The sequence below is a fragment of the Nothoprocta perdicaria genome, unplaced genomic scaffold, assembly GCF_003342845.1.
Source record: "Nothoprocta perdicaria isolate Ctin4 unplaced genomic scaffold, notPer1 scaffold_294, whole genome shotgun sequence".
Taxonomy (NCBI): Eukaryota; Metazoa; Chordata; class Aves; order Tinamiformes; family Tinamidae; genus Nothoprocta; species Nothoprocta perdicaria.
In genome coordinates this window covers 798735-815876 of record NW_020455526.1, presented here as the reverse complement: position 1 = coordinate 815876, position 17142 = coordinate 798735, and the positions used below count along the sequence as shown (strand labels likewise).

At 47.1% G+C, this 17142-nt stretch overlaps 1 protein-coding gene across 1 annotated transcript in view; it reads right to left on the bottom strand.

Moving 5' to 3' along the window:
* Positions 1-308: 308 nt before the first annotated feature.
* The window catches only part of LOC112949404 (lysine-specific demethylase 2B-like), a gene marked incomplete at its 3' end in the record, with an annotated part of 52448 nt that continues 35614 nt past the window's right edge, over positions 309-17142 (bottom strand). Inside the window, exons 9-11 of the mRNA XM_026041798.1 lie at positions 10435-10550; positions 5079-5205; positions 309-763 (exon numbers count right to left, since the gene is read on the bottom strand). Coding sequence (XP_025897583.1) covers positions 309-763; positions 5079-5205; positions 10435-10550 — 698 coding nt within the window. The remainder of the gene's footprint in view (positions 764-5078; positions 5206-10434; positions 10551-17142) is intronic.

Genomic DNA, 17142 nt, shown 5'->3' with positions numbered 1-17142 from the left:
AAAAAAAAAAAAAAAAAAGAGGAAAGAAAATGCACCTGGAGGAGGCAATTGATGTTCTGAATTATGGCAAGTATTTATATTTTGCATGTGTTGGTTAATCAGATATATTCTGCAAGGAGACTAGACCCAAAATGGCAGATTAGGCCTATAAATAGGCTCAGATATGCTTTACATTTGTGATGCACCAAGCCCTGAACTATGAAAGGACCTAAAGTTTTAGGCACCAGGCACATAGTTGTGACGGCCGGCGGGGACCCCACGGGTCAGGTATAAACTGTGGTCGCTGCCCGCCGCGTTATCGCACCCACCTTCATGTCCTCTAGGAGGGCCTGGGGGTCTTCGATTCCTTCCGGAACACACTTCTTGTTCTCTGGGAGAGATTCAAGCTTTTCCACCAGGGCTTTTAAACCCTTCAGTTCAAATTCCGTGAGGTGAGTCCATTTGGTTGAAACTTCTGTAGCTGGAGACCCTGTTGGGGTTTTGGGATAGTCCGTGGGGGTCGTCGATTTTATGCTGTCATCTGATTCATTAGACAAAGTTCTTTTTAGGTATCGCATTGCTGTAGCTTTCTGTTTTCTCCCTGCACCTTCCTTCCCTTCCGAGTGGGTGCTGTTGGGCGAGGAGGAGCCATCCGCCAAGGACTTGGCGTTCACATCCAAGCCRTCCTCCTTCTCCTCCCGGATATGGGCATCACAGGATTCTTCATCCATGTCTAACCACGAATCGGATGAATAGCTGTCTACGCTGCGCTTTCTTTTTGCATCTGAAAGTTAGAAGAAGAACGCAGAATGTAATTCGTAATTCCCAGCGTACATGCACCTACCACCCGCTCTAGGAGCTGCCTATTTAGAAAGGCACTGAAAAATAGCAGAAATTGAGTTTATTCAGCCAGTTTTATTTTTGTTGAAGTCTRCTCTGTTCAAATGACTGAGAAAACTTTAAGGGAAAGAAATACACTTTTTGTTTTTCCCAAAGATTCAATTCTCTATGCCTGCAATTAAGAGTAGGCAGAGCTTGCAAGTCACCTACAGTTAACTCAGTTAATCTCCAGTAAATCCAAGWGGGACCACATTTGTAATCTGCAGAGCTCTAAGAAAGGTTTATACAGAAAACGGAGAGCAAAAAATGACAGGAGGAAGCACATCAAAATGCTGAACATCATTGTTCTTCCAGGAATTCCGTGCAAGGCAAAGTCAACTTCTCAGCACTCTTTGCAAGCAACTGTTGGTAAAACAAGAGCTACCACTTGTTTACAGGGAAGGGATATTATAGAAAACGTTGAGACAGGGAAGTACAACTACACTTACTCTGCAGAGAAAACAACTAAAAACACTGAAAAATAAAGGTTGTGGCCCAGAGTTGCATGATATTGTTATTCTTAATGCAGTCCTTGGCACATTCTGGGTACTCCTCAGGAAAAGCTGAAGGCAAGTTTGAGTCTATAGGATTATTGATCTTACCTTTATACTAGGTTTACGCTCTGAAAAATAAACAGCTGGGAAGCCCAGGCAGGTCCCACCAGTGCAAACTGTTTCAGCCCCACAGGAGCTTTACAGCAGGCTACAGGTTAGGGATAAGGAGCGAGCAAAGGGCTGAATCTGTCCTAGCGGAGCTCCGCTGCCCTGAGCTTCAAGGTTTATGAAGTCTCGCCACTGAAGAAAGGTCCTGCTAAGGCAACTCTCCTTGTTTCAGCAGCTTATCTGCTTTGGGCTTAAACAGCCCCCGCAGACATTCACCCCTCTCCATCTCAAAATAAAACCACCTTATCCAAACCAGGCAATAAGAACAAGGAACCTGGGCTTGACCACAGGGAAAGAGCCAGAAATACTTTCTGTGGCAACCGACTTCCCTCGAGTCGGGGCAATTCTCCTAACTTTCCTTGCAGTTTACCCACCCGTACAAGACAGATAATTACACACAGCTTTCTTCTTCGGTGAGAAGCAGCTTACTGTATTAGAGAACTTTAAAGAGAGTGTGGAGGAGATATAATTATGAAATCTTTTTAACTTCTTTGCAACAATCCAGCATGTAATATCTCTCTTGCTGTTCCCAGTTCCAAAACACGGCCCTGTGATTCCTGCTGTCTGCTAAGGGCCGGAACGACGTTTTCACCAGCAGAAAAAGCTGAGCTTCTTCTCCGTGCAACCCAGCAYGGAGCATCCCACACGGAAATCACTTGCTATAATTCAGTACCTGTCCTATCAATAAGCGAATCCACTCCATCCTCTAAGATGAAGGAGGTAAAAACATATATAAAGCTCCTTTGCCATCCCAGAGGGCATATCTTTATCCGCCAGGCTTAGCATACAGTTAGAGCCATCCTGTTAAAATTTTAGCAGTGGAAATCTTAAAAGCTGCAGGCTACAGAGGAAGCCTATTTCTGATAGCCCGGTATCTTCTCCCAATTACTCTTTGTCAGCTCCCTCTCCAGATCCCTATCTCGCTGAAGGTCAATTGCGGTTGAAAACATCCAGTACAGACTCATTCACGATAAGAGTAAAAATAATGAAGACACATCCATCCTGAACCAGTTCGAGCCTAGCAGGAAAGCCAAATGGGATCCGTGTTTGATTCCAGCTGACAGGACAAACATCAGAGCTGAGATGGACAGGGAAGAGAAACGTGGGGAGGGAGAGAGCTCTCAGAGCAGCCTGCACTTGCTGTCATATCATCACTGCCCTTAGCATTCACCCTTTGGGAAAGAGAAAAGAAAATAGAGAGCAGTCTCACACACTGAGGAGGAGGCAACTGCCTGAGGTCCCCTCAGCTCTGGACTGAGGGATGGGGAGGGAGCCATGGTCTTCTCCTTCCATCTCCCTCTGGAGCACTGACATTTTTCATTCAAGGACTGGGAACCCTCCAGCTTTTAGTCTGTTCCCACAGAGCTGTTAAGTTTCTGCCTGAAGTTTTTGGGTCCAGATACTTAGGAAGCAGAAATGCAGAGATCAATATAATTTGCTATCCTAGTGTATGATAAATTGATAGAGGTATCACAACAGACCCAGAGCAATGTGTTTTCCTGAGTGGCCAGGATCTTTAAAGGCTCATTCTGAATTTGGCCACCTTCACCTCAAAGTAAACTACCACCATGTAATGAAAACATAAAATTAAAAAGTATAAACATCTCTATAAAGCCCAAATGATGACAAACTCATTCTTCTGTGTTCTCCAAGAAGGGATGATCTCTATTGTCACAGGAATCTTTTTGCACATAGATGAGCGGGATCTCTGAAGTCATCACCTCGTAAATCTCCAAACATTCTATCCAAGAAATTATATAATAAAATAGGAAAAAGCAAGAAACAGTCATAAATGTTAAGCCTATTTAAGAGAAACTTCTGAAAAGGAATATAAAGATATGAAGAAACTTTTCTTGGACCAAGAAGGACAGAAGACAATTAAATGTTTAATGAAGGGCCTGCAGAGAAGTTAAGCACTTTGTTTCCTTGCTCTTTATGGAAGATAATRGGAAATTCTTCATCAAGGGATGCTCCCTCCTGGGAAATCAGGATGCTGCTTGCAGACAGAGAAGTCTCTAAGGGACAGAGGAGCATGTAACAGTTTAAGGGCTTGAACAGTTCTGAAGAAAAGCTTAAAAAAAGAAGGAATGAGGTGTTATTATGTAACTTCATTTGGATCTACTAGTCTGTCAGTTTAATATTAAGATACATACACCACAGAACAAACAAATTGTTACTTGGAATTACAGTTCATGGAGATTTATCCTGAGTCAAGAGACTAGACCCTGGGACTAGTTGAAAGGACGAGCAAATATTTGAAACAGTATTACCTGAGCAGAACAGAACAGCACGGCTTCCTAAGGGCAAATAATGTACCTTTACTCCTGCAGAAAACGTGGTAAATACCAAAGAAATAGATTCAGAAGATACAGGAGATCCAGCTAAATAATTATTTGAAGGTAAGATCCTGCGAGGAATAAAAAGCAGTATCTGACAATAAATAAATAAATCCATCTCTCCTGCAGAGAAAGGTCCTAGGTGTCAGCGTGAGACATCTCCGCAGCACCAAGAACAAACTAGATCCCCCAAGAACAGGATTGTCCTGTGAGGGCAGCTCCTCTCTTGCATTAGYCTAAAACAGCCATGAAAAGATACCCAGTTAACAGGGAAACGGTTTAATTTTCACCTTCYCAGAAGCCAGCAACTCAAACCACTACAGGAGACAACAGGGCCTAGACAACGTTGCCCCCGAACCATTTTCCAAACAGTCAGGGTCCTTTCACCGCTGCCTTGGGAGCCGACAGCCCTTTGGCTGCACAGAACAACCCTCTCCCCTCTAGACACTTCCCAGTGACCTCGYGCACGCTCCGAGTGCCTCTGCACCAGTAACTCGACTGGGATGTCCTTCATGGGCATCCCCAGACCACTATGAGCCTTCCCCAGGCTGGCCTCGCATCCCCCTGCTGAAAGGCTGGGAAGGAAYAAATTCAAAACTTGCCGACCCTTCGGATGGGAGCAGCACCGAGGGACAAGATGTGAAGGACCTGGATTCCTAGGAGTGCAGGGGGSCTCCCTTGCACTTAAATTATAGATCATATAGATTTGTATGGGTGTTTTCTTGCTTTTGTTTATGTTTTCCTCTTTGTTTCTGCTTTTAAGACCTGAGGGAACTGCAGAAGAGATTCAAGAGAAAGAAGCCAGATTGGGCGATGGTGATGCACTCTGTAGATGCAAAGCACTATAAAAGGACCGAGTACCAACCCCCCAAAGCATATTTGCAATGCATACATTCCTGGCTACTGAGGTACCATGCCAAACACGACTGTAAATCCTCACTGTTTGGCAGCCCATCTCAACACAAACAGTGCTGGAACCAAGAAATAAATGCTTCCAAATAATATTTTTGCAGAATCCTCTTTCTATGGGAATGCTCAATAAATCTGAGCTCGGTTGGCACTTTGTTGAAACGCTGAAGAGTCAAATCCTTCCCACTCGAAAACTAAAGAAATAATTCACCGAAATTCCTCCAGTTCTCCCATTTAATTTATAATCTGCTTGGCAGAAACCAAAGCAGCCACAAGCCTACGGTGCTCGCGCCCGCTCCAGGGATTCACTCACCAATTAACATTGATTCTTGCTGGTACTCCTTGCTGAGGTGGCAGCGCTGGGTCACACAGGACACGTATCTCTCCAGAACATACCAGCACATCTCATAGTAGAAAGGATAGCGGAACTTGGCGTGCACCTGCAGGCGAGATGGAGACTGTGAGCGCCGGGGGAGACGTTGGCAGCGCCAGGGCCGGGCAAGCACAGGGGGTCACATCCAGGTGCTGGGCACTAGGAGTCGAGTTTAAGTAAGGGCGCGTTGTTGCCATTCATTTTTTAATGACCGTTTGATTAAACAAATGAACAAAGGGAGATTTTTTATTTATGGTAAATAAACATTCAAAGTAAAAACCTCTCAAATGGGTTTGCATGCCAGATTTCCACAGCAAGGTAACATCTGCCACAAACAGAACAGAGAAGCAGGATTTTGTCAGGCTGTGCCAGGCTCTGCGCTTTCCCTTCCATCCCCGACCTGTTGTTCTTGCACAAAAGGCCCTATCCCAAGCACTGAGCATGGTGACATCGTTTCACATTCAGCAGAAAAGGGAGCGGGTTTCCTTCCCTGCAACCAGGTTCCTACATACGCGAGGCCAGGCTACCAAGGGAGAACCTGGGAAGCTCCCAAAGCGCAGGGACGTGCAGATGTGYGTGTGCTTGCTGGAAATGGAGCCCACGCACCGTGCCGGCGCTCRTCCTTGCACAGAGCAGCCCCTTCCCTTCCCTGGGCAGCCCAGGAGCTGCATTTGCAGCCCCGCGCTATCGGCACCGTTTTACACATTCCGCACAGTTTAACCGCTCCCCGAGCCCGGAGGTGACCACCCACCTCCAAGGAAGCCTGGGGCTGCACCAGGATCATCATCTCGGCCCCTTTCGAAGGGGAAGAAGAAAAACAAAGCGAAACCCAAAGCCAAAAGGCAATGAAGCCCGAAGAGCCCCACCGCTCGCGGCATCTGGAGGCTCAAGGCAGAGGCTGCYGAAGCACCTGCCTGGCGACAGGGGCATCCGCGGGAGCCTCCGGATGTCTGAGCCAAACATCCACATTCGGGACCGTGCCCAAGGCGGGCGGCCCCTGAGCTCGCCCCTGCTCCCAAGGTGCAGGAAAYGCCAGCGTTTCCAGCAGCGAAACAAAGCGCCGTTAAGGGGCAACGTCCTGGGCTGCTGAGCGCTGAGCTCCTGCCCAAACACCCTCCTGGGCTGCTTGCAAACAACCAACCAAAGAAAGAAACAACAGGCAAACCCAACTAACCAAACAGCCCCCTGTATGCCAGAACATTTAACCCCTTTTCTTCTTTTCTTTCTCTCTCAGTTACCTGTCAGAGATCAAGTCACTTTTTGCTGTTACTGAAGAGCGGGGAGATGAGCCATGCTAAGATATGTGCTAATAAAGGAACTCAAATTTTACCAAGAGAGCACTGCAGGAAACAGAATTGGCAAAGAATTGACTTACAAACAGGAAGGCGCCTTCCACCCCTCAGCCTTCAAAAGGGTTTCAGCCACATGCCTGGGAATATTAAAGACACCATTGCTCAACATTTGTTGACAGATTCTGAGCTTCCCCAAATTTTAGTTGTTACCAACGTTAATTCAACGTGAAAGACAAGGCAATAACGCATGCAGTGCTGCCATTATGCTTATCAATCTTTAATATTCAATTTGAGTTCCTAATTGCCGCACTATCAATGCTCCAACCCACAGCAAATCCCTCCATGCCTCTGTAATTCCCTCGCTGCCCGAGAAGGCTCCGCTTTTACCGACCTTCCCACGTAAGAGCTACCAGACACAGCAAAAGATCCTGCGCACCCATCTCCGCTGCCTCTTGCCATTAAAGCYGGCCTCGCAGCACTGGAAAAATCCTTCTAAATTTGGCTTAGGCCGAAGTAGAGAGCAGTACATTATTCATGATGTTCGTGGGTATTTATTCGCTCTAATGGCTGTGAGCTGCACTGTGTCCATACGTTTTCCTCTGCATGCTGCCGGGGAAATGAACTCTTATTTTGAAAAATAAAAAGCCGAGGGGATTTTTTTTTCCCTGCGCTCAGTGGAGGCTGGAGCATCTCGTCTGGACACTGCCAGAGGACTAAATCTCACAGCAGCAGGCAAAGAGACTGGTTCATCTAATAGGCATTTTCCAGCTCTAACTTCTATGATTAATAATTTACAATCCACTGATTTTTTTTTTTTTTAATTATTCCTGTACAGTGAGAAAAATTCTCTCTGGAATATGATCCCTTTCTTCAGTTCAAAATGTAGTGATTTTAGAGACTGGTATCCCCTGCCAAAAACCAAAACAAAAACCTTAAGTATGTCAGGCCCATCTTCCTCAAGAAAGTATGAGCCTCTTCCACTATGCCCACTGAAACCATTGCACACTCGCATTTAATTGCGCTGACTACAACCCTGGGAAACAATTTGGGCTTATTTACCGAAAAGTGTCCATTTAAAATATTATCCCAAGTTGTAGAAACCAGAATCAGTAGCAAGCACCACCACCTGTGCATGACCACCTTACGTATGTATGTTAAGTGCGTTGTTCTCTATGTGTGTCCCAGTGTTTCAAAGCGGTTTGGAGGAGCCGAGGGCAAGTGGGATCCATTCCCGCCCCCGGGCCAGCCCCGCACGGCTCCGCGGGTCCCCACGCTGCTCTAGGGGCCCAGGCCCCTGGGCCTGGCTCTCAACCGGCCTCCAGCAAAGCCAGGCTGCAAAACGAGAGCCTCTCCAAACTGGGAATATTTGTTTACCTCAACTGCACATTGGGAGTTGTTTCTGAAAATAGACGTGTTTTTTCATTACTCCTTAAAACTATTTTTAAATGGCTATAACCCTCTTAAAAAGTCTCCCAGGGATATGAGAAATTAAGCTAGAATAAGCATGACAAGGATGTAAAGCAGGCAATTTTATCAGGCTCTAAAGCAGCATTGCCATTCCAGTCATTTATTTATTCTTGTCTTAGCAACTAAGACAATAACTACTAGCATAAAAATGGCTTTGAATATCAGCAATCAAAGATGATTAAACATGATATAGCAGATTTCAGCACAGTGCAACCTCCATAAAATTGCTCAGTGCAAGATGAGGAAACACACCTGTATTACACTTTGATTTGACTGTGGCAAATTACTTTGTCAATCACTTGAGCTAATTTGCTTCTGTGCTATACACAAAGGGAGATCAATACCGATGAGAAACTCATTTGCAGCACGTCCCCATTGGCAAATCCGTGTGAACTGCACGCTCTGCGCGAGCCTCCTACGCTAGCCAGTGCTGGAATAAAATCATTTGAGGAAAGAAATTACAATATTTGATTGCTAAAGCAAGCAAAGTAGTACACCGGAATTCTATTTGGAAAATATTTATCCCTTCAAGATTCACTTGTGATATTTGTAGCTTTTTGTTATTATTTGCAAATAACAATATTGACTTTCCTGCTCCTCAGCAAAGAGCTGCTCCACTCCCATGAGCTCGTGAGCCCGGGCTGGGGCTCTGTGTGACGCTGCGAGGACACGAGAGCCAGCAAGGACTTGGAGCACGAAGCCCAGGGCCGATGCCTTTCATTAGCCTTTTCTCAATCACAGTGTTACAGAGTGGGGAAAGTTATGGGAGGAAGCGATACAGAATTCCACTGACTTTGGAGAAAATCTGATGCAAAACCAGCAACAAGGATGTTTCCACAGGGGCAGATGCCCRCCTCCCAGAAGGCTCCTGCGGAGCCAGGAGCACCTGGAAGCGTTCCAGGGTGCCTGGCAAGTAGGCTCCTAAAAGTCACTGAGACACTTAACTGKCGTGGTCAGATCCGCCTCCCGTCACATTGCTCGGGAGATCTGAAGCAGCTGAAGCCACACTCGACCCCCCAAGGAGGGCCAGACACAGAGCACCCCTTAGAGCTCATCCCGTCTCCCTCCACTCTGCTGGAGATTCTGGTGAGACCCTTCTGCTTCTGCCATCAGAACTGCCTCCTGTTCCAGTCCCTCTGCTCCTTTTTTTTTTCATGTCACCCCAAGTTCTTGCTCTAGGTCTCTTATCTGAAGCCAGGCTGAACTCAACACTGGCCTTCACCTCCACTCTGCTCTCTGCTATGCTCCCTCTGCTTGACCCTTTCTACTCGTTGCGAATTTCAGCTCTTGTCCTCATATCTCTTCTAGCAGGAATTAATTTTCCCATCCAGGGGCCTTCCTGTTGTTAAAATCCAGCCRAGGGAACCAGCTGCTCCTTGCAGCGCCTTGCAACGCAAAGCAAAGCCCTCRGGGCCTTGTGTGGCCTGCAGAGGAAGGGAGCAGCTCCTGCCAACGGACCAGCGCCCAGCAGAGACACCCCAGTGCCCGTCCTTCCTGCCGGGAGCACTTCTGGATTTGGGATAAAATCCCACTTGGAACCCAGATTGAGTTCCTTTGCAGAGGTAAGTAACACYAAACACTCCTGATGTTCAACACGTACCATTTTAAGATTTTTTAGCAAAGATGCATTATAACTCCCTGTCGTTTTGCCAGCCCAAATCTCCATTCACACTGCACTTGGCACCCCAGTGCTACGCTTTCCAAAAGAGCCAGTCACCAAATGTCTCCGCCTGAACTGGTACAGCCAACAGGTCCATCTTTACATCAAAACACTACCATTGCCTTGTATGAGTTATTTAATAGCTACTAAAATGATATCAGTTCCTCCAGATTCTGTTATTTTACAGAACTGCAAGGTATACCCTGCCTAGGCACCCAGTTTCTTGATCCAGGTCATGATTTTCTGTGCCAAGCAAGAAGCCTGCACAGCCCCCTTTTCCCAGATACAACCCTCCAGCATCAGGTGGATGCTACAGCCAGCGGAGCATCACAACGTTGGGGCTCCGCATCCCACCCTGGGCTCTCTGTCACAGGCAGGTCCTGCACAGTGTGGAGTCACTGCAGAAGAAAATCCTGCGGAGTGCAGGGGACATTGTTTCATTCGCAGCTTCTATGCAGCTTTCCCAATCCTGCTGGAGCAGAAAGATGCCAGTCCTGGTAGTTCTCCAGCCCTGGACTTCCTCTCCAGGCAYACCCAGAGAGACACTAAGTAGGAGGCTACCAGAAGTACTGGCACAAAGGTCTGTAATGACCAACATTTCTTGGTGCAAAAGGGAAGGTGTTTATGAAATTTTAACAGGCAAAGAGATATAGACGGGACAAGTCTGTGAGAAGCAGGGAAAAACAGATGAGTAAATCCCACTAAAAATAGCCAACATTTGAAAGTCTCATTGCTTCATGTTTACCTGTCTTGTTTCAACGACTCTGACACGGAGATCCCGTCAGTTCTCGTTTCTCAGCAAGGAATATTAAAGAGACTACGACAGATCACAGCCACAAAGAACTGTTCAGTTAAAAAGAGAAGCGAGTGTCCTTACCCTTGTTCTGTCCTCAATTTCATAGATGCGAAGCTGCATGGGAACATTAAAGCTATGCAGGATATTTCCACCAAACACCAGAGAATCTACTGGAGTATAAACCGCATGAATCCACCCTAGAGAGGGAAAGCAAAGAACTGAGAATGCCTCATGCTATGCAGCGTTACAGACCAATTTACAAGCAAGTTTTCACAACCCCATGAACCCCTTTTTGTGGGGAATGAGCAAGGATAGAGCAGCAGAAGGTTAAAACAGTATGCTCCTAGCCACTCTTTATTAAAGAGTGCAGCAAGAGCAGAAGAAAGACATCTTATGGTGGACAGCCTTACAGCCCTCTGTAAATCGGTTCTCCTATTTATCCACAGGGCAGTTGCAGTGTTTACTGTGAACAAGCAAGCTTGTGACTCGAGCACATCCGTGACTAAAGAGTGACTGTGGTCTCCTCTGCATCGTGGCTCCGGGATGCATCTCCCGGCACCTGCAGTCGGGCTGCGGATCAGGGTGGTGGGCTGGGGCTGTGGTCAAGTCACGTCAAACTTCTTTCCCTCCAGAGTGCTCATCCTCAGACGTCACCAGGTTCAGGTTATGACCAGCCCTCCCTCCGCCGGGAACGTTTTGTATCCTATTAACATGCAGGCAACTGAAAATCTTTTCCCTGGAAGTCCCAAGTCAAGGGATTGAACGTTAATTGCAGATTTCTGCTCCTCAAGGCGAGCAGACTGTTCTGGCCCAGTCCCGTGAGGGAYGGGCTCTGAAGCAAGAGCAGCAATGTCACCATGTGGGCAGCTTTCCTGGCCCTGCAGCCTCTGGTCTCTGCAGTTGAGGAACTGTTCCCGCTAAGGACCAGGGAGCCACGGACACCTGAGCCTTCCCCACCYTGTTAATGAAAAGCATTGCAATTACACACCAGCAGCCAGCAAAGCCATGTCGGGGGTGCTCCTTTTTCTCCCATCTGGGCACTGCTCTTCATTCAAGCTGATCTCCATCACTTCCAGATCAGTGAGGGAGCAGGAAAAACCCCTTCAGGCTGAGGGACCCCCGGGGAGCTGCCACCAAAGGCCTCCCCTGCAGCCATCCCCACACACGTTATGACCTGCAGAGACACCCAAGAAGTCCTTGGGCCCCAGCAAACAGCCTAACAGGGCTGTAATTCAAGGGCATATTGCTAGGAGAGAGGCAGGAAAGAAAATCCACACTGTGTTTCTCGGGAGAATCGCTTTGGACACATTTTTCTCAATCTTTAAGCCTAATTCCACATGATAAATGTGACGCAGGGAGGAATGCAGGTGCCCCGTGGCCCTGGCAGCTCTGGGTATTGCTCTTCCTACTCTACTTAGAGCATATTTTCACTTATGAAGTCACTCCTGATAATTCAGCGTATTTACTACCAAGCAACTGCAGCAAATCTTTATTCCCCATAAAGGTATCATAACAGCTACACACATCAATACTATAAAAATCTCTTCACAGCTTAAGCTGACTTACCCAATAAGTGTGGAAATCCAGGGTCAACTTGTGTTATAATTGAGTTTAATTATCAGTCTCAGAGCTGAGCAAACTGCTGCTCACAAAAGTGACGTGATGCATCCATGGACACAGCGGAGCAGCGGCAGAAAGAGCCCGACATTAAGGAGCCCTAACCACTAATCCACATCCCATTCTCTGTTTTGCAGCCACACTGCATCCCAAAATAGTTTCCACTTGCCGGGGGAGCCTAAGTGCAATACTGAGAGAGCAGAGGCACAGGCACGAGGAGCCGCGCTCCAGGGGTACAGCCCATTACAGGCAAGGTTAGAAAAGTGGTTCCTCCCCTAGGCAGAGCAGCGCAGAACAAAATGCCACAAGTTTCYTTTTCTCCTTATCTCTTACAAATAAATAAATAAAGGGATTAGGAGCTGCATAAACTCTGTTCATAGCCCTCATCCCAAGGGTCCCCAAGAGAACCATCCACTTGCACTTGTTTTTTTCCCCCAGAGTTGATCTATTTTATTTCAGTTCTTGGTGATCAGTTACTTTTTTCTTTCCCAAAACAATCCTACTCCAGGAAGCGAAGCCAACACGGAGCAGGAATGTTATTCGCAATGGCCAGAAATTCCCTCATGTGATGTACAGCAAAGAATTATTCCTAAGATGCACTTGAATATTTAGATGCTATCATCACAAGGAAATCAAGAAGGTAAAATTAACAATAACAAAAGCTTTTCTGAACAGTTAAAAGAAAGATATAATCTCATTATTCTGTAGAATTTTATGAAACAAGTATCATTAAACATTGCAAACTTGTGAGAATTTTTCAAAGGCTTGTAAAATTCCGACTGTATCATCAACGATGCAGTCACTCCACTGAGAATAATAAAGAGAATATTAACTATMAGGCTATGGGGCAGATGGCAAACTCCAAACCAAGCCTGTGGTGTATCTGCATCCACTACTAACTGAGCAGATACTTTGCTTTATGATATAGAGAACAAACACTTTCCTGCAATGCCACAGCAATCTGTGGTTTAAAAATACATATATATATATTTATCAAAAATAAAAATCAAAATAAATGACTAAGATAATCCTACAGTGGGCACTGACAGAAAAACAAGACAATTTCTCTCATTTCAGAAGAGGATTGGTTCTGTCATAAGAGCGTGTACAGCTGAATAGATCAAGGATACATCAAGTTTATATCTTAAAAGTAAAAATAAAAAAGCAATTTGTCCTCCTTAATACAAGTGCTATGGCAACTCTCAATCTTACATCATTAAGTTGCTTTCAGCAAACGAACYGCTATGAATATTCTGCTCTCCAAGACTATAAGCACACCTTGGATCTCCTAATTGATGCTATCTGAGTCTTCATAACTTTCAGATGATGCACTGAGGTGCAAAGTAACCCAATTCATCAAAAAAAATCARAAATGAGACAGCTCATCTGCTTGGAACTAAATACTAAACCCAGTAGCAGCAGAGTTGGGCACCGTTGTCCTACAGCACAAGCAGGCTGGCTGGTGCCAGGGATGCGGAAAGGTATCTGACTGGGATTCAGGGATCCGACCGGGATTCAGGGACCCCRCTGGGATTCAGGGCCCCCACGTCAGAGGCAGCAGCCCGCCCAGTGCGTGGCTCCTGGCTGGGAGGGCCCTGCACACAGGCGGGAAGCTCCGCACTGCATCACGGACAGACCCGCGGAGCCGCCCGCGCGACAGCAGCATCCTCTGCACGTACACACGRCTACTCCCGGGGCCACTTAGCCACGTAAACCAGCTCCAAATTAGCCCTCGCCTCTTCTCCCCCACACTGGCACCTTTCCATATGAACCACCTTGGTTTTGTTTACAGTATAAAGCCTCAACCAGCAAAATCTGGAGAAAATTCCTCCCCCGAAACCCTCTCCCCACACATAGCTGTACGTTTCCTTCAGGACCTTCATTTGCTCAGGATTAAGTAGAGCACTGTAGAGGAACAGCACAGAAGCTGTCACCTTCCATCAGAGAGCAGACACTCAAGGCAAAAACCCTCCTCTCGGCTCCTCTCCGTCGCTGGGTCCCTAAAGGTTCCCASGCAGGCGCTTCCATTAGTGCCACGGGGAAATCCTGCACCGGGAAGCGCAGAGAGCAGCCGGAAATAGCTGGGCAGCTCCGCAGCCCCGTGCAGCTCCCTGCAAAACATTCGCCCTGATTTTAATAACCTGTCCTTCCCCTTGGGACAAGGGCTATGTGCTGCTTGTGGCCCTTCTACAGAATATTTCATCGCATAACGACCAGCACCGCAGAGGCAACCTAGGACCACACGCTCGAAAGAAGCAGAACCCCACTGATCACATGCCGCCTGCCCAGGGGTTAAGTACCCCAAACCCTTCCAAATCACTGCCTAGAACCTGGCATAAAACATCTTTTTTTTTTGTTCACTTTTCCCCAAAACATTTATCATGGAAAAGTCCTTATTTCAGGATTTGACTGAAAACAGGAACTTTGGAGCAGTCCCACGTTAACACAGTAACCATCGCAGAACAATGGAAACGTGGTTAGACTGGGGCTCCTTAATTTCCCAGAAATTAAAGAGATTATAATAGCATCTTTCCCTATGAAAGGCCCCAAAGAGCATTACAAATAACAACAACAATAATAATAAAAAGAAAAACATTAAAAAAAATCAAGTAAAACCAGGAGCTCACACTGGCAGGGAGGTGAACGGCGGCTGTTACGTAACAGAGCGCAGCAAGACGAGCCCGAAGGGAGGCAGAGCTGCCACGTCCAGGTGACAGCCACTCGCCCTATCTGGTCCTCGCAGAAGGAGAAGAAAATCCACATTTACCCATATTCTAGCAGGCAACAGCATCAGCACCTGCTGGGTTCAGCTTTTCCAGGCCCACAGTCACAAGACTCTGACTTCACAGCACTAACGAGGGAGCCGAGCACACTGCAAGACAGGTTATCCACAACAGGCTACTAGCTGGCCTGTTTCTGCCTCTCCAGATCTTGCAAACACTCTTGAATTTTAGACACAAGAGTCCACACCAAGCATAAAAACACACACATAAACGATCTGCTTTCGGGGACCTTTCCTCAACTTTTGCCTAGAGATCTCTCTCTCAAAGGAATAAGTGGACTGGAATGGGATGAAGCTCCCATTCTGCACATGTTTAGTTTTGAACTTGGGTTTAGGCAACAGTAAAGCTTAGGAGTACCCAAGAGAAACCGAGGTGCTGGTCAGAACATCAAGATGAGAAGGAAAGGCAGTGTATAAAGCACCACCAGAAAAATTAATGCAAGGATAAAAGTAAAAGATGGTTTACAGAGCACAAAGATGAGACCTGCAGGTGAAGGGCAAGGGGAGAGAGAGAAAGGTTCCAGCTGCAAAAGGAGAAAAATACTTTAATTTGAAGTAAAAGGGCAAGCACTAAGTATACTCCAAACCTGAGTAGGACTTTTGCATTAACTTAGTGAGCAGTATTTCAAACAGGCTGCAGAGGAGCAATCAGTGAAGAAGAAAGTGGCTGCAAGTCCCACACAAGTGGCCACAGAAACCCCAAACTGCAGAAATCTGAGGTTTTCTGCCCAAACACTGGCTTGGTAGGTCCCTCACACACTGATAGGAGATTTGTAAGTCTCTTCTGCACAACCACCACCACAAACTTCATTCCACACATCCTCCCTGCAAGCCATCACTGGAGAGAAGAAAGTTACAGCACAAAGAACAGCAGACAAGCCCCAGGTTTGATTGTGACTGATAAAACGTGGTTGTTCCTCTGCGAAGACAGCGGGTGAGCACTGAGGTTGTGCTCCTCCTCTGCTGGAGCATCACAGCTTACACCTGGAGGGAGAAGAGCTCTCTTTGTGCACCACTTCCCTTCTACCGGGCAGCTGGAGCAGACAGATGTGCCACAGCTGCTGCCCGTGGCATCGGAGCACCAAGAGTCACCTTGGCCAAACGTCATCTGCGTCAACACCCAACCATGGGATGGATTAAAAAGTGCTTGTGATGACAGAGACAGCACAGATACCACAGGGTCGCAGCACTCCCTATTAAGGGTTTCCTGCACAAGGACACGTCTCAGATCCAAGGGAAACAGGAGTCAGACGCTGACAGAAAAGCATCGCTGGTTGACACAGGCAATTACTGCAGCTCCTGCCTCTCGTGAGCGCCTCGCTGGGCTGCGCCGCCGCGGGTGGGTGCCGGGCACTGAGCGGGACATCTCTCAGTCAACAGTTAAATGGTGGCATCAGTTCAGAAGCTTGGAGAACAGGAAAGGGCAGGTTCCTAGCGGATTCCATCAGTTCAACACAGCCTTCAGCAGAGCTGGTCATCCTCGACTCCCCGCTGGGAAGCGGCAAAGCGGGAGGGTGCAGCACTCCTTTGGAGAAGTCCTAAGGGGCCACCCAGAGCCCAGCTTGTCACATGGATGAGATTTTTGCTTCTGACAAAACACAGCAGAGCAGGAAGTCTGGAATCCATAGGACGGACTTAGGAGAAGTTATTCATATATGCCTTTATAATACGGCAAGGAGCCCCTTTGCTGCCATTTGTGCACATGGAGCTTGTGCCCATGGGCACCACGTTGAGTTCGTGCCTGCAGAAGCTCCCCAGCCCATGGGATCCCAAGGGAAGCGTCGCTCGTAGGAGGCTGCTCGCAAGGGAGGGCACGTGGACAAGCAGAGGCAGTTACAGGGTCTAAGCAAACAGCACATTCACACAGCCAGTGCAGACAGTTACGGCACACTCCGACCCGCTGCAAGGGAAGATCTAATTCCTTTCCTGGATTAGCTCCTCCACCCTCACAGTCGTTTTGCCTGTCACCTCGCAGCCTGGCTCTTACCAAACAGTCATCAAATGAGAAAGTTTAGGCCTTTCAGCTGACACCAACTAGGCTTCCTAGTCAGCAAGAACATCATCACTGCCTTCTTGTGACCCTGCATTCCCTCTGCCTCCAAATTAACAAAACAAACAAACAAACCATAAACCCCAAATCCAAAATCTATCTCCACAGAGTAATTTTGGAAGCTGGAGAACCACCAACATGTCCCTCTATCAAGGAAAGAGGCTACCAGTATTTATTGCCCAGGTACGTTCAACTAGACAAAGGCAAGGCACTATAGCATATAAACAGACTTACAGTTCCATAATAGAGAGCAAAGCCTCATATTATCTTAAATGAAGAGTGTTAGTGCCTGCGTGATCCTTAATCCAATTCAGGCCAGAGAGAAGGGCTGAGGCCACCA